The sequence below is a fragment of the Rhinopithecus roxellana genome, chromosome 16 (genome assembly GCF_007565055.1).
Source record: "Rhinopithecus roxellana isolate Shanxi Qingling chromosome 16, ASM756505v1, whole genome shotgun sequence".
Classification (NCBI taxonomy): Eukaryota; Metazoa; Chordata; class Mammalia; order Primates; family Cercopithecidae; genus Rhinopithecus; species Rhinopithecus roxellana.
In genome coordinates this window covers 16,654,009-16,676,599 of record NC_044564.1, presented here as the reverse complement: position 1 = coordinate 16,676,599, position 22,591 = coordinate 16,654,009, and the positions used below count along the sequence as shown (strand labels likewise).

The window sequence follows — 22,591 nt, the reverse complement described above, 5'->3', positions numbered from 1 at the left end:
GGCAGGTGCCACCATACCCCACAAGTTTTTGTATTTTTAGTGGAGATGGGGTTTCACCATGTTGGTCAGGCTGGTCTCAAACTCCTGACCTTGTGATCTGCCTAGGTGGGCTCTTTCTGACAGCAACAAGATCTACAAAGGCTGGGCCTGGCTATGCTTTTCTGAGCTTTGGAACATCAAGGAATGTTCCCCACCTCAAGGAGATTCTGGTATTTCATAGTTGGCTCTGGAATCCCTGTTCTCACTTGTATTTGTATTTACACCTCCCCCTGCCCCAAATTTGATGGTTTTTCAATCATTTCTGGCCAGTGCTCTGAGTTCTTTCACAACATTTCTCATTACTTCCAGGAGAAACTGCCAGCATTGCCCAAAGACTTGGCTTTGATGTAGGAGCCAAGTTCTTTACTCATTGATTTGGTCACTTACTCCGAATAAACTCAGGTTTCTGGAATGCTTACCAAATAAAGTGCTCTGGGCCACTGAATAAAGGCAAACCTGCAACTGAATGGAGCCCTGGATCTTTTGATGCTTACAGAAAGAAGGTGTTACAGAGCTGAGCGTCCACACACAGCATGTGAAATAGTGGCTGTTTACTGAAGATGTTTTTGCATTTGGCTCTGGGCTGCAGACTCTAAATTAGATATCTTCAGATGCTTTTGAGCCTTTAGCATTTCTCAGATCCTCACCCATCTGTCCTGAGTCGGCATGTCCAGGACTCTCCACTTCCACCATGTTCCTGGTTACTCTCTGGCATGGAGTCTCTGATGTCTAATGAAGGCAGAGCTGCACCGGAAGGCCTTCCCACACTCACTGCATTCATAGGGTTTCACGCCTGTGTGGATTCTCTGATGCTGACTAAGGGATGAGCTCTGGTTAAACGCTTTACCACACTCGTTACACTCATAAGGTTTTTCTCCGGTGTGGATTATGTGATGTCGAATGAGGGCTGAGCTCTCACTGAAGAATTTCCCACATTCATTACATTTGTATGGCTTCTCCCCGGTGTGGGTCTTTTGGTGGATTATGAGATTCGTACTCTGGCTGAAGGCCTTCCCACACTCGCTGCACTTGTAGGGTTTCTCCCCGGTGTGAGTCCTCTGATGGTTTGTGAGGTTTGCACTCTGGCTGAAGGCCTTCCCACACGCAGCACATCTGTAGGGCTTCTCCCCAGGTGTGAATCCTCTGGTGCTGAATGAACGCTGCGCAATAACTGAAGGCCTTCCCACACTCGCTGCACTTGTAGGGCTTCTCCCCAGTGTGAGTCCTCTGGTGGTTCGTGAGGTTTGCACTGTGACGGAAGGCCTTCCCACAGTCGCTGCATTCGTAGGGCTTCTCTCCGGTATGAATTCTCTGATGCTGAACAAGAGCTGAGCAGTCACTGAAGGCTTTCTCACACTCGCTGCATCTGTAGGGCTTTTCTCCGGTGTGAGTTCGCTGGTGTTTGGTGAGGTTGGCATTCTGGCTGAAGGCTCTTCCACATTCACCGCACTTGTAAGGTTTCTCTCCAGTGTGAATCCTCTGGTGCTGAATGAGAGATGAGCTCTGGCTGAAGGCCTTCCCACACTCACTGCACTCATAGGGCTTCTCTCCAGTGTGGCTCTTCTGATGCTGAGAAAGGGAAGAACAGTAACTGAAGGCTTTGCCACATTCATTACATGCATACGGTTTTGCTCTGTGAGGTTTCACGATTCCCGAGTTCTTGAAGCTCTTGGTGTGCGTCTCACGTTTGCGAGGTCTTGCTTCCACGGGCACTCTCTGTTGCGGAGAGAGGACTGGTCTCAGACTGAAGCTCTTCTTAAGCTCACTGGTCCTGTGGTCTGAATCCCCAGGGGGCATCTCTACATGGGGGTCTTGGAATGATTCTTCAGAAAGGGCTTGCTCTGGTGGTGATTCAGACACAATCTTCCAGCCTGGGAAAAAAAAAAAAATGAGAAAAGCTATTGTGTTCCCTTGGTGGAAGGAAAACCAAAGGCTGAGGGAGTCTGGCCAAGCTCTTACACACACAGGTTTGATGACTCACCTCCTTTCATAAGAGTGTAATGAGGCTGGGCGCGGTGGCTCAAGCCTGTAATCCCAGCACTTTGGGAGGCCGAGACGGGCGGATCACAAGGTCAGGAGATCGAGACCATCCTGGCTAACACTGTGAAACCCCGTCTCTACTAAAAAATACAAAAAACTAGCCGGGCAAGGTGGCGGGCGCCTGTAGTCCCAGCTACTCGGGAGGCTGAGGCAGGAGAATGGCGTAAACCCGGGAGGCGGAGCTTGCAGTGAGCTGAGATCCGGCCACTGTACTCCAGCCTGGGCGACAGAGCGAGACTCCGTCTCAAAAAAAAAAAAAAAAAAAAAAAAAAAAGAGTGTAATGGAGCCTACTACCTACTGAATTCAAAGCCATCATAATGTTGTAGTGCAACGCATTACTCACGTTTGTGGTGATGCTGGTGTAAAAAAACCGACTGCACTGCCAGTCATATGAAAGTACAGCACATACAATTATGCACTGTACATAATACTTAATAACTACGTTACCAGTTTACATATTTACTATACTTAATATACATTTTTAATTGAGACAGAGTCTCACTCAGGCTGGAGGGCGGTGGCATAGTCACAGCTCACTGTAGCCTCAGACTCCTGAGCTCAAGCGATCCTGCCACCTCAGTCTCCTGAATAGCTGGAACTATAGGAGCACACCACCATGCCTGGGTAATTTTGATATTTTGGAGAGACAGGGTCTCCCAACATTGGCCAGGCTGGTCTCGAACTCCTGGACTCAAGTGACCCTCCCGCCTCGGCCTCCCAAAGTGCCGGGGATGAAAGGTGTGAGCCACCACACCCAACCTATACTATGCTTTTAATAGTTACTTTACACTGTACTCCTTCCACTAAAAAAAAAAAGTTATCTGTAAAACTGCCTCAGGCAGGCCCTTCAGGAGGTTTTCCAGAAGGTACTGTTATCTTAGAGATGACAGCTCCATGCTTGTTATTGCCCCTGAAGATCTTCCAGTTGGACAAGGTATGGAGGTGTAGACAGTGATATGCATGATCCCATCAGGTCTGGGCTCATGTGTGAGTTTCTTAGTTTTTAACAAGAGTTTAAAAATAAAAATAGTACTACACACACACACACAAACACACATTTTGAGACAGGATCTCACTGTCGCCCAGGCTGGAGCACACTGGCACGATCATGGCTCACTGCAGCCTTGACCCCCTGGGCTCAAGTGATCCTCCCACCTCAGCCTCTGAGCAGCTGGTACTACAGGCCCGTGCTACCACATCCAGCTAGTTTTTGTATTTTTTGTTGAGATAGGGTTTTGCCAAGTTGTCTGGGCTGGTCTCAAACTCCTGGGCTCAAGCGATCCTCCTACCTCAGCCTCCCAAAGAAAAATGTGTAAAGTAAACTTAGTATAGCCTTAGTGCACAGTATTTCTAAAGTCCATGTACAGCAATGCCCTCAGTCTTCACATCCACCCACCACTCACTCACTCACTCACCCAGAGTCCTGCAAGCTCCACTCATGGTAAGTGCCCTATACAGGTGTACCATTTTTATCTTTTATACTGCATTTTTACCACACCTTTTCTTTCTTTCTTTTTTTTTCTTTGAGATGGAGTTTCACTCTTGTTGCCCAGGTCGGAATGCAATGGTGTGATCTTGGCTCACTGCAACCTCCGCCTCCCGAGTTCAAGCGATTCTCCTGCCGCAGCCTCCCAAGCAGCTGGGATTATAGGCATGCACCACCACGCCCGGCTAATTTTGTATTTTTAGTAGAGACAGGGTTTCACCACGTTGGCCAGGCTGATCTTGAACTCCTGACCTCAGGTGATCCACTCACCTCAGCCTCCCAAAGTGCTGGGATTACAGGCATGAGCCACCATGCCCAGCCTGATATGGAGCTTCGCTCTTGTTGCCCAGGCTGGTGTGCAATGGTGTGATCTCAGCTCACTGCAACCCCCACCTCCTGGGTTCGAGCAATTCTCCTGCCTCAGCCTCCCAAGTAGCTGGGATTACAAGCATGCGCCACCATGCCCGGCTAATTTTGCATTTTTAGTAGAGACAGGGTTTCAACATTGTTGGTCAGGCTGATCTCAAACTCCTGACCTTAGGTGATCCACCCACCTCAGCCTCCCCAAGTGCTGGGATTACAGGTGTGAGCCACCACATCTGACCTTGAATTTCTATACACAGTCTTCAGCCAGACTGCCTGGGTTCAAATCTGGGTTCCACCTCTTACGTGCTCTGTGATTTTGGCCAAACTGTAATCGTTTGAAACCTTGGATTTATCACATGTGAAAGCAGCTCCCTCATACAATCACTGTGAGGATTAAATGAGTTAAGACACATAAAGGACCCAGAATGGTAGCTGAGACACAGTAAGTGCTATCTGCGTGGTTGTTACTCTGGACCTTCTCCTTATAAACCATCCTAAAGCATGAAGTAGGCTGCCCTCAGAACTGCAAGTACACACCAATGCCCCCAGTCAACCAAGAGCACAGAGGCCCCCACTGCAGGCTGAGAGCGTCTCTGTGTAACTTGGGAGTCCGATCATCTATGGGTTTGACAGTTTTTAAAAGCAGACCATCTATTTGCGTTAAAAAAAATAAAATCAAAAGAAGAGGAAGAGTGACAAGAAAAGAACCTAAGGGCAGAAGGGGCAATTCAGAGGACCACGTGATGCTCACAAACAGCGTGTCCCTCAGCTCACCTCTCTCGAGTGCTGGCTCCAGTAGAAGACTGATGACATCTCAGGCCTGACACCCCAAACAGAGCTACTCATCTCCCTTTTAACCCAGCACCTTTGTTAATCTTCCTACTTACCCAACTGTTCAGGCCAAAACCTAGGGTCATGCTTAATGCCTCCTCCTCTACGTCTCACATCCAATCCACCAGCAAGTCCTGCTGGCTTTAACACCAAAATATGTCCTGACCCCTCTCTTACAGGCCACCATCACCTCACATTCCCATGTCTGCAAGAGCCGCCTCCTAACTCACCTCCCCGCTCCCATGCCTGACCCCTCAATGTCCATTCTTCACACATACGCTGAATTCTTTTTCACCAGTGTCACTTGCCAAATGCTGAATTCTTTTAAAACATAAATCTCATCCCTTCCCTGCGTCAAAACTCTTTAATGGCTTATTTTCTTAGGTGACTAAAATCCAAACGCCTTACCATGGTTCCAGTGCCCCCGCACAATCTGTCCCCCGCACACCACTCTTCCTCGTGTTTGCTAAGCTCTGGCCACACAGGTTTTCTAATCCTTAAGCAAGCTCATTCCCACATCAAGGTCTCAACATATGCTGTGGCCCAGAATGTTCCTCTCCTAGGTCTCCTCCACACAGCTGGCTCATCCCCTTCCTTCAGATCTCGGCTCCAATGTCATCTCCAAAGATGACATTTCCTCTTCATCAGCTCTCAAACAGCTCCCTCCCCTCTATTCCCAACTCAGCCTTGTGCCCCAGTCACTAATCCCTTGTGCTGCTTTATTTTCTTCACACAACTCATCACCATAAAAAGTAGATTAGTTACTGTTTGCTCAGTTTATGTTCTTCACGAAGATGTAAGCAGAGACTATGTCCTCATCCCCGCTCAACAAAGGGGATACATTTTACCCATGGCAGCTAAAATGATGCCAGGTACATACCAAATGCTTAATGCACATTTGCTGATTGATGAATGATTCAGTGAATCAGAATTAGTACAACTGGCCAGCAGGGTCTGGGAAAGTGTTAACACCCACCACAGAAGTCCCTAAAATGAGCAGCAGGGAGAATGGCACTTTCAACTCCTGGGTCTGCCACTTGGGAGGGGTAGGGTAGAATAACCCAGGGCCCAAACCCAGCTCTCAGAGGCACAGTGATGCCCAGGACATGCTGTGAGTTAGAGCAGAGGCCGTGTTGAGCTCCTCTAATAGCCAGAGTGGAGACTTGCCCCCGACGACTTCTGTTCACTATCAAATAGCTTACATAACTCTACAGTAGGCACCTTTTTTCATATGTGTTAATTGGTGAAATAAAGATTTTATCATCTACATTTTTCATACATGGAAACATGACTACATAATTCAGTGGTGTGCCTGGAATCCATGTAGTTAATGCATGGCAAGCAGGGATTTTGAGTATGTGTCTTTCATACTCAATGAGATACTGTAAGATGTACGTGTATATGTGTGTGTGCGTGTGTTGTGTGTGCGTGTGTGTGTATTTCACCCACAGTTCCTGGCTCATAACTCCCACAGCCACTGCTACAGTCTTTTTTTTTTTTTTTTTTTTGAGACAGAGTCTCGCTTAGTCGCCCAGGCTGGAGTGCAATGGCACGATCTCGGCTCATGGCAGTCTCTGCCTCCCGGGTTCAAGTGATTCTTGCGCCTTAGCCTCCCAAGTAGCTGGGACTATAGGCGCCCGCCACCACACCCAGCTAATTTTTGTAATTTTAGTAGAGATGGGGTTTCCCCATGTTGGCCAGGCTGGTCTCAAACTCCTGACCTCAGGTGATCTGCCCAATTCGGCCTCCCAAAGTGCTGGGATTACAGGTGTGAGCCACTGCGCCCGGCCATTGCTACAGTCTTCTGTTAAAATGTCAGAGCACTTTAGGCCTCAGAAACAGACTCTCTCTCTGACCTCCCCCTGTCCTTCTTTCACCTGCCCAAGCAGGACTCTAATCTGACTGTGGGCCATACGACCCTCATTCCAGAGAAGATCCTGCCCCATACCCTGGAGGAAGGAATGCTGCACAGAGGCCAAGAAGAATCTGCACAGAAAGGCTCTGCTGGGTGTCCCCACGCAGTCTACTCGTGTTCAATCAGGCCCTTTCTGTCCAATCTCATCACAACATGCCGTCCATGCTTCAATCACGCCTATCCAATGAATCAAAGGCCCAGGCAGGCAGGGTTTGGAGAGCTTCAGAGAGCTGAACACATGGAGGCTCCTGCAGGGCGGCTGTCCAGGGAAGGCATGAAAGCTCCCTGCACCTTCTCCACACCTCGTCCCATGTATCTCTTCATCTTCATCTTTTCTAAAATAAATGCTTCCCCAAGTTCTGTGTCCTTTCTCTAACAAATCAATGTAATCCAAAGAGGGGTTGTGGGAACCCCAATCTGAAGCCACTGTGGTTCTGGAGGCCTGGACTTGCGACTGGTGGGAAGGGGCAGGGGGCACCTTGTGGGACTGAGCCCTCAACCCGTGGGATCTGATGCTATCTCCAGGTAGACGGTGTCTGCTACAAAATTAATTGCTTGCTTGGTGTGTGGGGGAAAACCCCACCCCTCTCTGCTCACAGAAGTCTCCTATGTTGACTCCTGCTGTGTATAAGGGCAGAGGTGGTGGTTTTCCGCTCAGGGGCCCCCACACCCAGAGCTGCTTCTACTGCCCTACACTGCTGCCTCAGAGCACCTCCTTGGTGGAAACACCCCTTTCCAACTCCTGTTTCTAATGATGTGGTGATTTCAACCTTTTGGGACCACTGTACTGGGGTGAACAGAGCCCCACATCATGTCCACCTCAAAGTACAGAATGTGTCCGTGCTTGGAAACAGTCTTTGTAGATGTAATCAAGCTAAAATGAGGCCATACTGGATTAGGGTGTATTAATACCCTAAAAAGAAGGAAATCCGGACACAGGAGAATGCCACATGAAGACAGGGACAGATATTGGAGTGATGCAGCTAAAAGTCAACGAACGCCGAAGATTGCTGGCAACCACCAGAAACTTGAAAGAGGCAAGGGAAGATCCTTCCCAGAGCCTGCAGAGGGAGCCCGGCCCTGCTGACACCTCGGTTTCAGACCTCTAGACTCCAGAACTGTGAGCGAATCAAATGCTATTGTTTTAGTCCACCCAGTTTGTGGTTATTTTTTATGAGAGCCCCCAAAGAAAGGAATACAGCAACCTTTTCAGGGTCTTGAACCCCTCTGAGACTATCATGAACACTCTTCCCAGAAAAGTGCAGTTGTTCTCCTCCACTAAACACTGCTCTCAATTTCTGAAGCTCCACAGAGGACTTCAATCTTCTGTATAGAACTGTAGACTGTATAGAACACAGAGATGCCCAGGCAGTGGGGGCCTTGGGAGAAGAAGGCAGCAAGGCCAGGGAGGCTCCCTGCCACAGGCAGTGTCAACAAGCATGAGTGGTGCCGGGCACGCCACAAGGGTGAGGTAACATGCAACAGGCTGCTTAGAGGATGGTAAGATGGGAAGGAGAAGAGGCAGCTCCATGGAACCATGCAAAGAGTGCTCCCGGGGCTTTGTGCCGATTGCCCTGTCAGCAGCAATAACTTATAACTCAAGAAATAAAGCAACAAATAGACAGGTTGCATCTTATTTTTATTTATTTTTTTTAAGATAGAGTTTCACTCTTGTTGCCCAGGCTGGAGTGCAATGGCACGATCTCGGCTCATTGCAACCTCTGCCTCCCAGGTTCAAGTGATTCTCCTGCCTCAGCCTCCTGAAGTAGCTGGTATTACATGCACCCAGCACCACGCCCAGCTAATTTTTTTGTATTTTTAGTTGAGACGGGGTTTCACCATGTTGGCCAGGCTGGTCTTGAACTCCTAACCTCAGGTGATCCACCTGCCTCGGCCTCCCCAAGTGCTGGGATTACAGGCGTGAGCCACCGTGCCCAGCCCAGGCTGCATCTTTAGAAACATGTCAAATGTTGTCACCTCAAACTGGTTTAATTCATTTGTACCTTTGATGCCTTAAGTCTCAAACATCAAAAGTGACTGGGTCCCCAGGGAAAAGCTGCTGAGGCCCTGCCAGAGGTGGCACCAGGGCAGAGGCTGAGAGAGATGAGGGGAGAGAGCAGCTGTACATGGGTGGTAAGAGAGATGCAGTGGAAACTATGATCTCCTTTCCTTCTGTTTTCCCTGAGTTTCTTAGTATTGGCCCTTTGGAAAATTCTGGCATGGCCACGCAGTGAGAAAGGAGGAGCAGAATGAATTAAGGGGCCAGATAGGGTGGCAGCAGGAGCTGTGACACCCAGTGGTATGGGTAAAGCTGGCACCTAGGATCCTCAGTGAGGGAGACCCTAAGCAAGGAATGTGCCATCAAAGATGACTCTTGCTTCCCAACAATAAGGAAGGATACTCTTTGGAGGCCAGGGACATCACACGTGCCCCCAAACACCTCCCGGCCCTGGGAGCCTCCGTAAGGATGAGGTGAGGAAGACTGTGTTTTAGAGGCAGACAGAGCTTGCTTCAAATCCCAGCCTTGCCACTATCTAGCTGTGAAGCTTTGAACCAGTGAGCCAGCCTCTCTCAGCATCATTTCCTCATCTATAGAATGGGGTAATAGCACCTACCTCACAGTTGGTATGATCATCAAATGCACTTATGTGTGATTTAAAGGGGCTTTTGCTCCCAAGACTCCCATTGGCTAAGTGCTTGCTCACATACCTGGAGAGGGACTTCGCAGGTCTTCGCCCTCCAGCATCCATGTGCCTTCCCTTTGTTCCAACTGGGAGTTCATGCCAGGCTGGGAAACTGGAAGTCCTATTCAACGGGAAAAACAGGCTTTAGAAATTGTAAGTATGAACAGCTACCCAGAACTCAGGGGAGAGCAAGCAGGCCAGTCGGATTGTTCATTTCATTCAGACGACAAATACTTATTGAGCACTTACTTGGTGCCTGCACCAGGGGCTACAGCAGTACATAAGAGATACGGTGCCAAGGTCTTTTTAAACACCCTTTTAATTTTAGAGACAGGGTCTCACTGTGTTCCTCAGGCTGGTCTTTGGACGCCTTGGCCTCCCAAAATGCTGGGATTGCAGGTGAGAGCCACCTCACCCGGCCATGCCAAGGCTGTAGAAAACATTTCTGGAAGGAGCTAGGAAACAGCCTCAAGGAGGGGTCAAGCCAGGGAGCTAAGCTAAACTCACAAGTTCCCAATTTAGGAAGATGGAAACTGACTGCACATAGAGGAAATGACCTGAGGGTTACCCCACTCCTCCTGGGAAATGAGAGAACGGGGAGGTGCAGCCTTGGGGAAAGCAAAGGGAAACTGCCTATTTGCCAAGTGGGCATGCAGAGACCTTCCCCAAGAGAACAAGAGGAATAGACACCATCGCTCTGGTACATCACAGCTGTCAGAAAGCCCTACAAACTGGAAAGCAAGTGCCATGGATTTTCAGAATTGAGTGAATCAAAATCTTAAACCATTTCCTTACCTAGTAGGACAAGGTTCCTGGACTTTTCTGGTATCCCCTCCTTGTACCTCTCCCTTGGAGTAGACACGAGGCACCTCCACCCTTCTTGTGCAAAAGCTACTGTCACACTGCTGAAGAATGTGGATCCCTGAAAAAACAAGCACATTTCATCTTGCCAGTGGCTTTAGGATCTAGGGTGATGGGGTGGTTAACGTTGGCAGTTTTGGGGGAGCTGGAAAAGAGTCTTTGAAAAGATTCAGGTCTCTGGGTAGTTGAAGAAAATGGCCGGCTGCAGTGGCTCACACCTGTAATCCCAGCACCTTGGGAGGCCAGGAGGTGAGGCAGGTGGGTCACTTGAGGCTAGGAGTTCAAGACCATCCTGGCCAACATGGCGAAACCCTGTCTCTAATAAAAATACAAAAATTAGTTGGGTGTGGTGGCAGGTGCCTGTAAGTCCCAGCTTCTCAGGAGGCTGAGGCAGGAGAATTGCTTGAACCCGGGAGGCAGAGCTTGCAGTGAGCTGAGATCGTGCCATTGCACTCCAGCCTGTGTGACACAGCGAGACTCCATCGCAAAAAAAAGAGAAAGCATTTATTGATCACCAGCACTGCAGTGCCTAACACTAAGATAATCTGACATACATACACACACACACCACTGTCTCTTGTCTTCACACATTTATAATTCTAGTAGACTTTTTGTATAAATAAAGTATATGTGTGCGTGTGAAGTAACTGGGCAAAAATTAATGGGTGCTTGGGACTTGAAGAGATAATACAGAAAGAGCAAAATTAGAATGTGAGTTGATACAGTGAAGAGTCAGGTGCAAATTATCAGAGAAATGTGAAAGATGAATTTTCAGAACATTTAACAAATATTTTTGTGAACGCAGATATCACCCAGTACAACAGGAGAGCCAAGTATGCACACAATCAAATGTAGCACGAGTCAAAGAAACAGACTAGTTGCCAGGAGAACAGAAAGGCGGGGAGGAAGGACCACAGAGTGAAGGCAATGACTGAGCTGGCCTTGAAGGAGAAGGTTTCCGGATGGAGCAAGAGAAGGTTATCCAAGGCAGGAGAGGCACCATGAGCAGAAGCATGGAGGCGAGACAGTCCTTGTGTGTTTAGGAAATGGCAGGCAGTTTGGGTGGGGGGATGAAGCATGGCAGAAAGGTTGTTGAGGTCAGAATGTAAAAAGCTTCAATCACTTGATAAATGTGATGCTTTTATCCCTCAGGCAACAGGGAGCCGCTGGAAGGCAACTGTGTCTTGAGATGGAGGCATGGAGAGGTGGTTTTAAGAACTCCAACAGTGTCAGTGTCAAGTTGAGAGAGGATCCTGCTTGAGGAGAGGGACTAGATGCAAAGCCAGAAATGAACTTTGTGAGAGAAGAGTTGAGAATGAATCAAAGATGTTTCCTGGTTGGAAGACCAGACAGATGACAGTGTCATCACAAACAGAAGAAACATGGGAAGAAGGGGTCTGTTAGCAAGGGAACTAGTTTGTTTTGGGGCCCACAGAGTTTAAGGTGGCCACAGGAAATCCAGGTGCAGATGTTCTATCACAGGTGAAAACATGGATCTGGAGTTAGGAGACTCTGGGCAGGAGCTATAAGGCACACAGGTCAGGTGAAGCTGTTCGTGTAACAAAGCAGCACCTCCTCCATATAATACATCCTCTGCTAGGTACAGGGCGTGGGGACAGTGGGAGCCAGATGGAAAGGGAAGAAACGAATCGGGAGATAACACAGTATTAACCTAACGCAGACATCGTCTCCTGGCCAGGCCTCACAGGAACCTCAAACTCAACTAACACAACAGAGAGACCCATCTTCACCTGCTGTTCCTCGTCTGTTCCCAGCTCAGGCAATGGGGCCTTTGTTCACCTAGCTGGCCAAGCCAGCAACCTGGGTGTTATCCTCTCCTTTCCTGCAGCATCACTCTCTATTGATTCTTCCTCCTAATATCATGAGAATTCATCTGTTTATTTCCACTCCCCTACCACTGCCTTGCAAATCAGCAACAATTTCCATATTGGAACCAGTCTCCGGGCCTCTGATTTTACCTGCTCTTCCAATCCATTCATCACACCGAGAGGTTCTTTCAGTGGAACAAAGAGGGTCACCTTTTAAAATGAAGAAATATTTATGCAGGTGGATCACCTGAGGTCAGGAGTTCGACACCACCCTGGCCAACATGGTGAAACCCCATCTCTATTAAAAATATAAAAAACTAAAAAATATTTAAAATCTTTGTGTAACTTTAAAATAATCAAGAAAGTAACATCCATTATAAAGATATAATGTCATGAACCAAATAACAAAGAAATACATAATATGTAAAGAAAAAGCTGCAGGAAATGCAAAGAGAAATTTAGAATATTAGGATTTTGAGAGATGTTAAAGTAACTCAGTCATTGACAGCCCAAAGTGAATAAACAACAAAAAGAATAAAGACATGGAAGATGCAACAATTTAATAAGGTTGAGCTGACAGAGCTATCAAACACTACACCCTGCAATCAGACTGCGCTGGCATTTTGTGTTGACAAGAGACACAAACTCCATCCTCATAAAGCACAGACCAACCACATGGGCAGATAAAGAAATCAAAATCATAATTTTGGAATATCTAAAAAAAATAAAATATATAGCCAAAAACTTTCAACGTAAACAAGGAAGGAAGAAGGGGAGTTAAGGATTCAACTCAAGAAGTTAAAAAATGAATTTTTTTTTTTTTTTTTTGAGACGGAATCTTGCTCTGTCGCCCAGGCTGGAGTGCAGTGGTGCGATCTCAGCTCACTGCAAACTCCGCCCCCGGGTTTACACCATTCTCCTGCCTCAACCTCCCGTGTAGCTGCGACTACAGGCACCCGCCACCACGCCCGGCTAATTTTTTTTTTTTTTTTTTGTATTTTTAGTAGAGACGGTGTTTCACCGTGTTAGCCAGGATGGTCTTGATCTCCTGACCTCGTGATCCGCCTGTCTCGGCCTCCCAAAGTGCTGGGATTACAGGTGTGAGCCACCGCGCCCGGCCAAAAAATGAGTTTTAAAATAAACCTGAGGAAAGCAGAAGCAAAAGATTAATAAAGAAAAAATATATTAATACAGAGCAGAACTGACAAGGAAATCCAAGAGCAAATTTTAAAAATGAAAATAAAGAGCTAATTACCTAGTCAAGAAAAAAGGACAGTTCCTACTCTCATAGGACTATGTGAAAGAAAGTGTGTTAGAGAGCAGGACACTGGCACAAAAACAGACACACGGACCCAGAAAGGAGAACCTGGAAATAAAGCCGCACACCTCTAACCACCTGATCTTCAACAAAGTCGACAGAAACAAGCAATGGGAAAAAGACTCCCTACTCAATCAATGGTGCTCGGATAGCTGGCTAGCCACATGTAGAAGAGTGAAACTGGGCCCCTACCTTTCACCATCTACAAAAATTAACTCAAGATGGATTAAAGATTTAAATGTAAAACCTTCAACTGTAAAAACCATACAAGAAAACCAAGGAAATACCCTTCTCGACCTTGGCTCTGGCAAAGAATTCTTGGCTTAAATCTTCAAAAGCAATTGCAACAAAAATGAAAACTGACAAATGAGACCTTACTAAAGAGCTTCTATACAGCAAAAGAAAACTATTAGGGCCAGGCACGGTGGCTCACACTTGTAATCTTAGCACTTTGGAAGGCCAAGCCAGGACGATCACCTGAGGTTAGGAGTTCGAGACCAGCCTAGCCAAAAAGGTAAAACCCAGTCTCTACTAAAAATACAAAAATTAGCTGGGTCTGGTGGTAATCCCAGCTACTCAGGAGGCTGAGGCATGAGGATCGCTTGAGCCTTGGGGGTGGCAGTTGCAGTGAGCTGAGATTGTGCCACTGCACTCCAGACTGGGTGACAAAGTGAGACTCTGTCTCTAAAAAAAAAAAAAAGAAAAAAACTATCAACAGACTCAACACACAACTGAAAGAATGGGAAAAGATATTCAAAAATTTGCTTCTGACAAAGGTCTAGTCTCCAGAATCTATAGAACTTAAAGCAACAAGCAAAAAACAACCACATTAAAAAGCAGGAAAAGACATGAGCAGATACACTTAAAAGACATACAAGTGGCCAACAAAGAGATGAAAAAATGCTCATCATCACTAACCACCAGAGAAATGTAAATTAAAACCATGACGAGATATTCTCTCACACCAGAAATAATGGCTAATATGAAAAAGCAAAAATTAATAGATGCCGGTGAGGCTGCAGAGAAAAGGGAAAGGTTGTAACTGCTGATGGGAAAGTTAACTAAATTAGTTCAGTCACTCCGGAAAAACAGTTTGGATAGTTCTCAAAAAACTTAAAACAGAGCTACCATTTGACCCGGCAATCCCATGACTGTGTAAATACTCAAAGGAAAAGAAGTCATTCTACCAAAAGACGCATGCACGCGCATGTTCCTCATCGTGCTGTTCACAACAGCCAAGACATGGAGTCAACTCAGGTGCCCACCAATGCTGGTCGAGATAAAGAAAATTCCACATGTGGAATAGGAAATACATGTGGAATACGATGCAGCCATAAAAAATGAAGTCATGTCCTTTGCAGTGACATGGATCATCTGGAGTCCATTACCTTAAGTGAATTAATGCAGGAATAGAAAACCAAATACTGCATGTTATCATTGATAAGTGGGGAAGCTAAACACCGAGTATATATGGACACAAAGATGGGAACAAAAACCACTGGGGACTACTAGAGGGAGGAGAGAGAAAAGGGGGCATCAGCTAAAAAACTACCTATGGGGTACTACGCTCCCTACCTGAGTGATGGTATCATCTGTACCCCAAACCCTGGCATCACATAATACAACCATTTAACAAGCCTGCACACATACCCCTGAATCTAAACTAGTAAGGTGAAATTATTTAAGAAAAAAAAAAAGTATGTATTAGAAATGATTTGGCTAAATATGCAGTGAAATGGGAGAACGTTCATCGAATTCTGCTAAGTGAAATAGAAACATGACAGAGCAGAATAAACCCACTTTGAGAATATGAGCTGGGCACAGTGGCTCAAGCCTATAGTTCCAGCACTTTGGGAGGCTGAGGCGGGTGGATCACTTGAGGTCAGGAGTTCCAGGTCAGCCTGGTCAACATGGTGAAACCTTATCTCTACTAAAAATACAAAAATTAGCCAGGTGTGGTAGGACGCGCCTGTAATCCCAGCTACTTGGGAGGCCAAGGCAGGAGAATCGCTTGAATCTGGGAGGTGGAGGTTTCAGTGAGCCAAGATTGCGCCACTGCACTCCAGCCTGGGCGACAGAGCGAGACTCCAAGAAAGAAAAGAAAAGAAAAGAAGAAAAGAGAAGAGAAGAGAAGAGAGAAAAGAAAAGAAAAGAAAAGGAAAAAGAAAAGAGAGAATATGATGGAAAGGACACAAATCAAAATGTTAGATGCCATCTTTTTGTGGGATTAAGAGTGATTTTTAACTTTTTGTGTTTTCTCTATTTTCCAGGTTTTCTGTGGTGAACATGAATTTACTTTGTTCATTGCAGAAAACTTGTAAAAAACAAAACAAAACAAAACCAACAAGCGGGTGATCGGGTGGGATGGCCCACACCTGTAATCCTAGCACTTTGGGAGGCCAAGGCTGGAGGATGGCTTGAGTCCAGGAGTTCAAGACCAGACTGGGCAACATGGCAAAACCCTGACTCTACAAAACTTAAAAAAAAAATCAGTTGGGCATGGTGGCATGAGCCTGTGGTCCCAGCTACTTGGGAGGCTGAGGTGGGAGGATCGCTTGAGCTCAGGAGGTCGAGGCTGCAGTGAGTTGTGACTGCACCACTGCACTGCACCCTAGGTGACAGACTGAGGCCCTGTCTCAAAAAAAAAATAAAACAGGCCAGGTGCGGTGGCTCACACCCGTAATCCCAGCACTTTGGTAGGCCGAGGCGGGCAGATCACTTGAGGTCAGGAGCTCGAGACCAGCCTGGCCAACATGGTGAAACCCAATCTCTACTAAAAATACAAAAAAATTAGCTGGGTGTGGTGGTGCATGCTTGTAATCCCAGCTAACCAGGAGCTGAGGCAAGAGAATCGCTTGAACCCAGGAGGTAGAGGATACAGTGAGCCGAGATCATGCCGCTGCACTCCAGCCTGGGTGACAGAGTGAGACTCAGTCTCAAAAAATAAAGAAAGAAAGAAAACAAACAAATGACAACAAAAAACAAGCCAACCCTACCATTCATATTGGGGGGAAGAAAAGGATGCCTCCCAAAGTTAATTTCCTACTTACCCGGGGCCCAGCTGTGAGGAAACCAGCAGCCATTGCTTCCTCTCCTGTGTTTTCCTCTTGGGGAAGGGCAGGGTCTGGGGAAGGCAGTACTAAAGAAAGAGAAGAAAACGAATAAGGTTAAAAGCAGTTTAGGAAGTCACCAATTCTCACTGTGAAGAGGGTACATGGCAGGTACCTACAGGGCACGTGGGCTGAATCTGCAGACCTGCAGTGTGATGTAAATTTCTCCATTCCCTCCCACCTCAGAAATTCCATCAACTCAGGCATTAGAGTGTTAACAGACTCACAAGTATCCATGATCCACCACTTAGCAGCAGTGTGAAAATCACGTAACCTCTCTAAGTCTCATTTTTCTCATCTGCAAAATGGGGATGATAATCCCTTGTAAGGTTGCTGTGGAGATTAAAGGAACATACAGATAAAGCACTTGGCAAATGCCCAGCATTTAAGTATACAGCTTAAAGAGATTATCTATTACTTAGTTCTTTGAAGAAAGTGGCTCTGCAAATTTAAGGCATTTGCTTAAATGAAGAGGTCTGGGCAGAGAGTCTCACGTCACACCATATATAAAAATTAACTCAAAAACAGATCAGAGACCTAAAGTTAAGTGCAAAACTCTTGGCCAGGTGCAGTGGCTCACGCCTGTAATCCCAACACTTTGGGAGGCTGATGTGGGCAGACTGCTTGAGCTCAGGAGTTCGAGACCAGCCTGGGAAACATGGCGAGACCCCATCTCTATTAAAAATACAAAAATTAGCCAGGCATGGTAGTGCATGCCTATAGCCCTAGCTACTTGGGGGGCTGAGGTGAGAGGATCGCTTGAGCCAGGGAGGTCGAGGCTGTAGCAAGCTGTGATCACACCACCGCACTCCAGCCTGGTTGACAGAGACACTATTTAAAAAAAAAAAAGAAAGAAAAAAATGGGTAGAACTCTTGGAAGAAAACCATACATCTTTGAGAGTTTGGATTAGGCAATGAGTTCTTACATATGACACCAAAAGCACAAGCAGCAAAAGAAAAAATAGGTAAGTTGGATTTCTTCAAAATTGAAAACTTTGTGCTTCAAAAGGCCCTGTCAAGAAAGTGAAGAGGCTGGAGACCAAGAGTTCGAGATCAGCCTGGGCAACATAGTGAAACCCCGTCTCTACTAAAAATACAAAAATTAGCCATGGTAGTACACACCTGCAGGCCCAGCTACCTGGGGGCCTGAGGTGGAAAGATGGCTTGAGCCCAGGAGGCAGAGGTTGCAGTGACCTGAGATCACATCATTACGCTCCAGCCTGGGCAACAAAGCAAGACGCTGCCTCAAAAAAAGAAAAAAGAAAAAAATTTAGTTATTGACTGGGTACAGTGGCTCACACTTCTAATCCCAGCACTTTTGGAGGCCAAAATGCTGGCTTAGCACATCACTTTCTGTGTGTGTGTGTGGTTTTTTTTTTTTTTGAGATGGAGTTTCCCTCTTGTTGCCCAGGCTGGAGTGCAATGGCACAATCTTGGCTCACTGCAACCTCCAACTCCCGAGTTCAAGCGATTCTCCTACATCAGCCTCCCGAGTAGCTGGGATTACAGGCACGCACCACCATGCCTGGCTAATTTTTTTTTTTTTTAAGTAGATGGGGTTTCACCACATTGGCCAGGCTGGTCTTGAACTCCTGACCTCAAGTGATCTGCTTGCCTAGGCCTCCCAAAGTGCTAGGATTACAGGTGTGAGCCACTGCATCTGGCCCTACTAAATTCTTAAATGGGCAAAATATTTGAATAGCTATTTCTCCAAGCAAGAGATACAAATAGCCACTCCACACATGAAACTGAACATCATTAGTCATTGGGGAAAAGCAAATGAAAACCACAATGACAGAACATATCACACCTACTAACATGACTATAATAAACAAGATGGAGAATAACAAGTGTTGATGAGGATGTGAGGAAACTGGAAACTTCATACACTGCTGAGAATAGAAAATGCTGCTGCCACAGTGGAAAAAGTTCAGCAGTTCCTATGAAAGTTAAACAGGGTTGTATGACACAGTAATTCCACTTCTAGGTACATGCCCAAGAGAAATAAAACATACACACACAAAACTTCACTGAAGAATGGATACACAAAATGTGATCTCTCTGTACAATGGAGTATTATTCTACCATAAAAAGGGATGAAGTACTGACACATGGTATAACCTGGATGAACCTTGAAAATGATGTGCTAAGCGAGACACAAAAGGTCACATATTGGCGGGGCGCAGTGGCTCCCGCCTGTAATCCCAGCACTTTGGAAGGCCGAGGCAGGTGGATCGCCTGAGGTCAGGAGTTGAAGACCAGCCTGGCCAACATAGTGAAATCCTGTCTCTACTAAAAATACAAAAAATTAGCTGGGTGTGGTGGCAGGTGCCTGTAATCCAACTACTCGGGAGGCTGAGGCAGGAGAATCACTTGAACCTGGCAGGCGGAGGCTGCAGTGAGCCGAGACTGCACCATTGCACTCCAGCCTGGGCAACAAGAGCAAAACTCCATCTCAAAAAAACCCAAAAAAACAACAAAAAAGTCACATATTATGAGTCTACTTATTTAAAATGTCCTAGGCAAATCCATAGTGACAGAAAGTAGATTCGTGGTTGCCAGGAACTTGTGGAGAAATGAGGGACTGGGGAGTGACTGCTAAAGGCTATGGGTTTCTTCTTCAGTTAACAAAAATGTTCTGGAATTAAATAGTGATGGCTGCAAGACTGTGAAAATACTAAAAATCACCGAATTGTTCACTTTAAAAGGATGAATATTATGGTATGTGAATATCTGAATAAAACAAACAAATAGATGTGGATTCCGATCTTAGGACAGACCTTTTGTTACTGAGAGTTATCTAACCTGACAGCACTTCCTTTCCTTTTTTGTAGTATGGGGAAGATGATGACCATCTGCTCTGCTTTCTCAGGTCTCTGGGGAAGATAAAACAAAATGCTGGATGTGAAATCGCACTCTCTACTCCTCAAGTGCAAGACCAAATATAAGGACCTCTTGGCCAGGAGCAGAGGCTCACGCCTGTGATCCCAGCACTTTGGGAGGCCAAAGCCAGTGGATCACTTGAGGTCGGGAGTTTGAGACCAGCTTGGCCAACATCGTGAAACCCCATCTCTACTAAAAATACAAAAATTAGCCGGACGTGGTGTCGGGCACCTGGAGTCCCATCTACTCAGGAGGCTGAGGCAGGAGAATCACTTGAACCTGGGAGGCAGAGGTTGCAGTCAGCCGAGATTGCGCCACTGCACTCCAGCCTCAGCGACAGAGCGAGACTCCGTCTCAAAAAACAAAACAAAACAAATCAAAAACAAATATAAGGACCTCTTGATCTTGGAGACAGCACCAAATTCTGGATGTAAAATTGCACTTACAATACTGTAGAGTAACAGACCAAATACAGTTGATCTAGGGGGTGAACAGCACAGGTGTTGGTGGTTAAGACTTAAAAGCGGTTGCCTGCTTACACATTTGTTCTGTACCACATTCAGGGTGCTTTCAAAGGTGTTATTTCATTTGAGGATTACAATTCTCAGAGGTAAACAAAGTAGTTAACGTTATTTTGTCCTTTCTTCCATGGAGAAATACGGGTTAAGAGACCTGGCTGGTACCTCACAGCTTTCAAGAACCTGTGCCTTCTAACTGCAAATTTCCCCGTCCTCCACAACTTCACAATCCTACTGGGCTGGCCTGTCCTCAAACTTTCCCAGCCAGGCATCCCTGGCTGCTTCGAGAAGGGCTAGAAGAAGAAAAGCGACAAAGGAGTCCTCCGAAACCCACTTCTCCCTACTCTCCACTGTCATTGGTCCATCAGGCAGACTAGGGTACGTGGTACAATACTCAGAAATCACGCAGGTATGAGGTCCTCAAACTTTTTTGACCCCCGAATTCTTTACTCAAAAAAGGACTGTAGGGGTACATGTTCTCAGGATCTCCTGGGGCTGTGTCACGGGCAAAGAAAGAAAAAAGGATTGTCTCCAACTACCTGTAGGAGAGATAAAAAGAGTTCTGATCCGGCTCACACAGCGGCACTCGTAGGCAAACAAAGCAGCAGCCGATCTCTTGATGATCGCTCCCTCTACCACTCCTCACCTCCTTCCTCCAGCATTTGAGTTCCACCTGGCGCCACAGCCTCCCAGCAGTTCTCTGGGAGTCAGGGTCTATCTACAGCAGCCCCCACCCCGTTCTGCAGGGCTGCTCCGACGGCTCCCAGGTGGGACTCTTCCTCTCCAGCCACTCCCCATAGAGGCACGGTTTGATCCTGCGGTGCTGGGTCGCGGGAGATCGGACTGGGCCTGCCCAGCTGGGAGGTCCACTCCGTCTCCCCAGTCACAGCCACTCTTTGGCTCGGCCTCAAGCAGAACCTGGTGAAAAAGCCGCTGCCGGCTTTCCGAAAACGACTGGCACCTGGCAACTGTCAACAATCGACCGGCAACCGCGAGAGATCAAGAACCGCTCCAGGTACTGCCCAACACCAGGTCCCGGCTCCGGCGCCAGAGGGTCGCGCCTGAGTGGCGCCACTTCCGGTCATGCGCACACGCCCAGCGGCGGCCTCACCGGACTCCATTTCCCAGAAGTCGCCGCGGGGCTCTGTTTCTGGCCAGTCTTTTTCATTCCTGCCGCCAGGTTTGTGATACACACACGCTCAGGGATTGTACTTCCCAGAGACGCTTCCGCCTCTGCTTGCTCCCAGAATATATTATCCATCGTGCTTTTTTGTTGCATACGTCTTTAAAGTCCACCAGAATCCAACGATACGGAGCTTCGGGGACGGGAAGCGACTTAGCCGCGAGGGATCCTGGGAACGCTGGGTTTACGCAGGCGCCTATCTTCGCTGTCTCTAGGCACCAGGTTTCCCCTCCGCGGTTCGCTGCGCGCGCTACGCCTGTCCCTCCTTGGCTTCCATTCAGGGCAGTCCCCAGCCACCCTCAGGGTCCTCTTGAGCCGTACTAAAAGTCTGGGAAGACTAAAGGAAACGAGATATCCCTCAGTCTGAACAGGACAGCAGTGGGTGAGTGGCCTGGGGCCCTTGAAGTATAAAAACCTATGGGCCGGCGGGAACCGCTTCAGTCATTTCAGGGGCAGTGTTTGATCAGCGCTTTTGCGGGAGGAGGTTCCTGAATACTGTGTCCCTTAAGGGCTTCCTTGCTGTAGGCTGGGGATGTTTCAGTGGGCTTTCCTTCGAGCCCATTGGAAATCACTTCTCAAGCAATTTTCCGACGATCAACTCCTTTTTATAGGCATTTTGTCCTTAAGGGGAGGGGACTGGGTTACCCAGGAAAGAAGTGAGTATGGGGATTCTAAGGCCCCTTTTCATTTTGTCTTGTCTCTGTCTCTTTCAGTCACAGCTGGTGGCATTTTTGCCAGTGTAAGTTTCTTAATTTTGTGGGTCTTCCTATGAATCTTACTGGGATTCGCTCCATCGGACAAGCCACAGTCACAGATGTCTTTGAGCTAGCCCTTCTCTACCTTGGGCAGCTGTAGTTTGGGGCTTACAGTTTTGTAAGAAGTCTGAAGTGGGTCTTGCCATGCACGTCCGTGTGAAGAGACCACCAGACAGACTTTGTGTGAGCAATAAAGCTTTTTAATCACCTGGGTGCAGGCGGGCTGAGTCCCAAGAGTGAGATAGGGGTGGGGCTGTTTTACAGGAATTGGGTAGGTAGTGGAAAATTACAGTCACAGGGGATTGTTCTCTGGCGGGCAGGGATGGGGGTTAGCAAGGTGCTCAGTGGGGAAGCTTTTGAGCCAGGGCGAGCCAGGAAAACGAATTTCACAAGGTAATGTCATCAGTTAAGGCAGGAACAGGCCATTTTCACTTCTTTTTTGGTGGAATGTCATCAGGTACGGTCTGAATGTGTACGTGCAGGTCACAGGGGATATGATGGCTTAGCTTTGGCTCAGAGGCCTGACAGGTTTCACTGGGCTAAAATCAAGGTGTCCACAGTGCTGCATTCCTTCTGGAGGTTCCAGGGGGGAATCTTTTCTTGCCTTTTCCAACTTCCAGAGGCTGCCTGCATCCTTGACTCGCAGCCCCTTCTTCCAACTTCAAAGTAGCAACCTCAGCCAGAGTCAGTCCTTGCTGCCCTCTGGTTCTCTCTCCTCCTCTGCCCTCTTCCACTTTTAAGGACCCTCATGGTTAACACTGGGTTCACCCAG

General features: G+C 47.2%; 1 protein-coding gene across 1 annotated transcript; it reads right to left on the bottom strand.

Moving 5' to 3' along the window:
- Positions 1–567: 567 nt before the first annotated feature.
- On the bottom strand, positions 568–20,956 carry ZNF79 (zinc finger protein 79). The gene is given in 6 exon segments (XM_010367845.2): positions 568–1,169; positions 1,171–1,910; positions 9,388–9,483; positions 10,158–10,284; positions 16,421–16,509; positions 20,528–20,956. Coding segments are annotated over 6 exon segments (1,497 nt in total). The 5' UTR covers positions 20,544–20,956; the 3' UTR covers positions 568–740.
- Between the last annotated feature and the right edge of the window lie 1,635 nt (positions 20,957–22,591).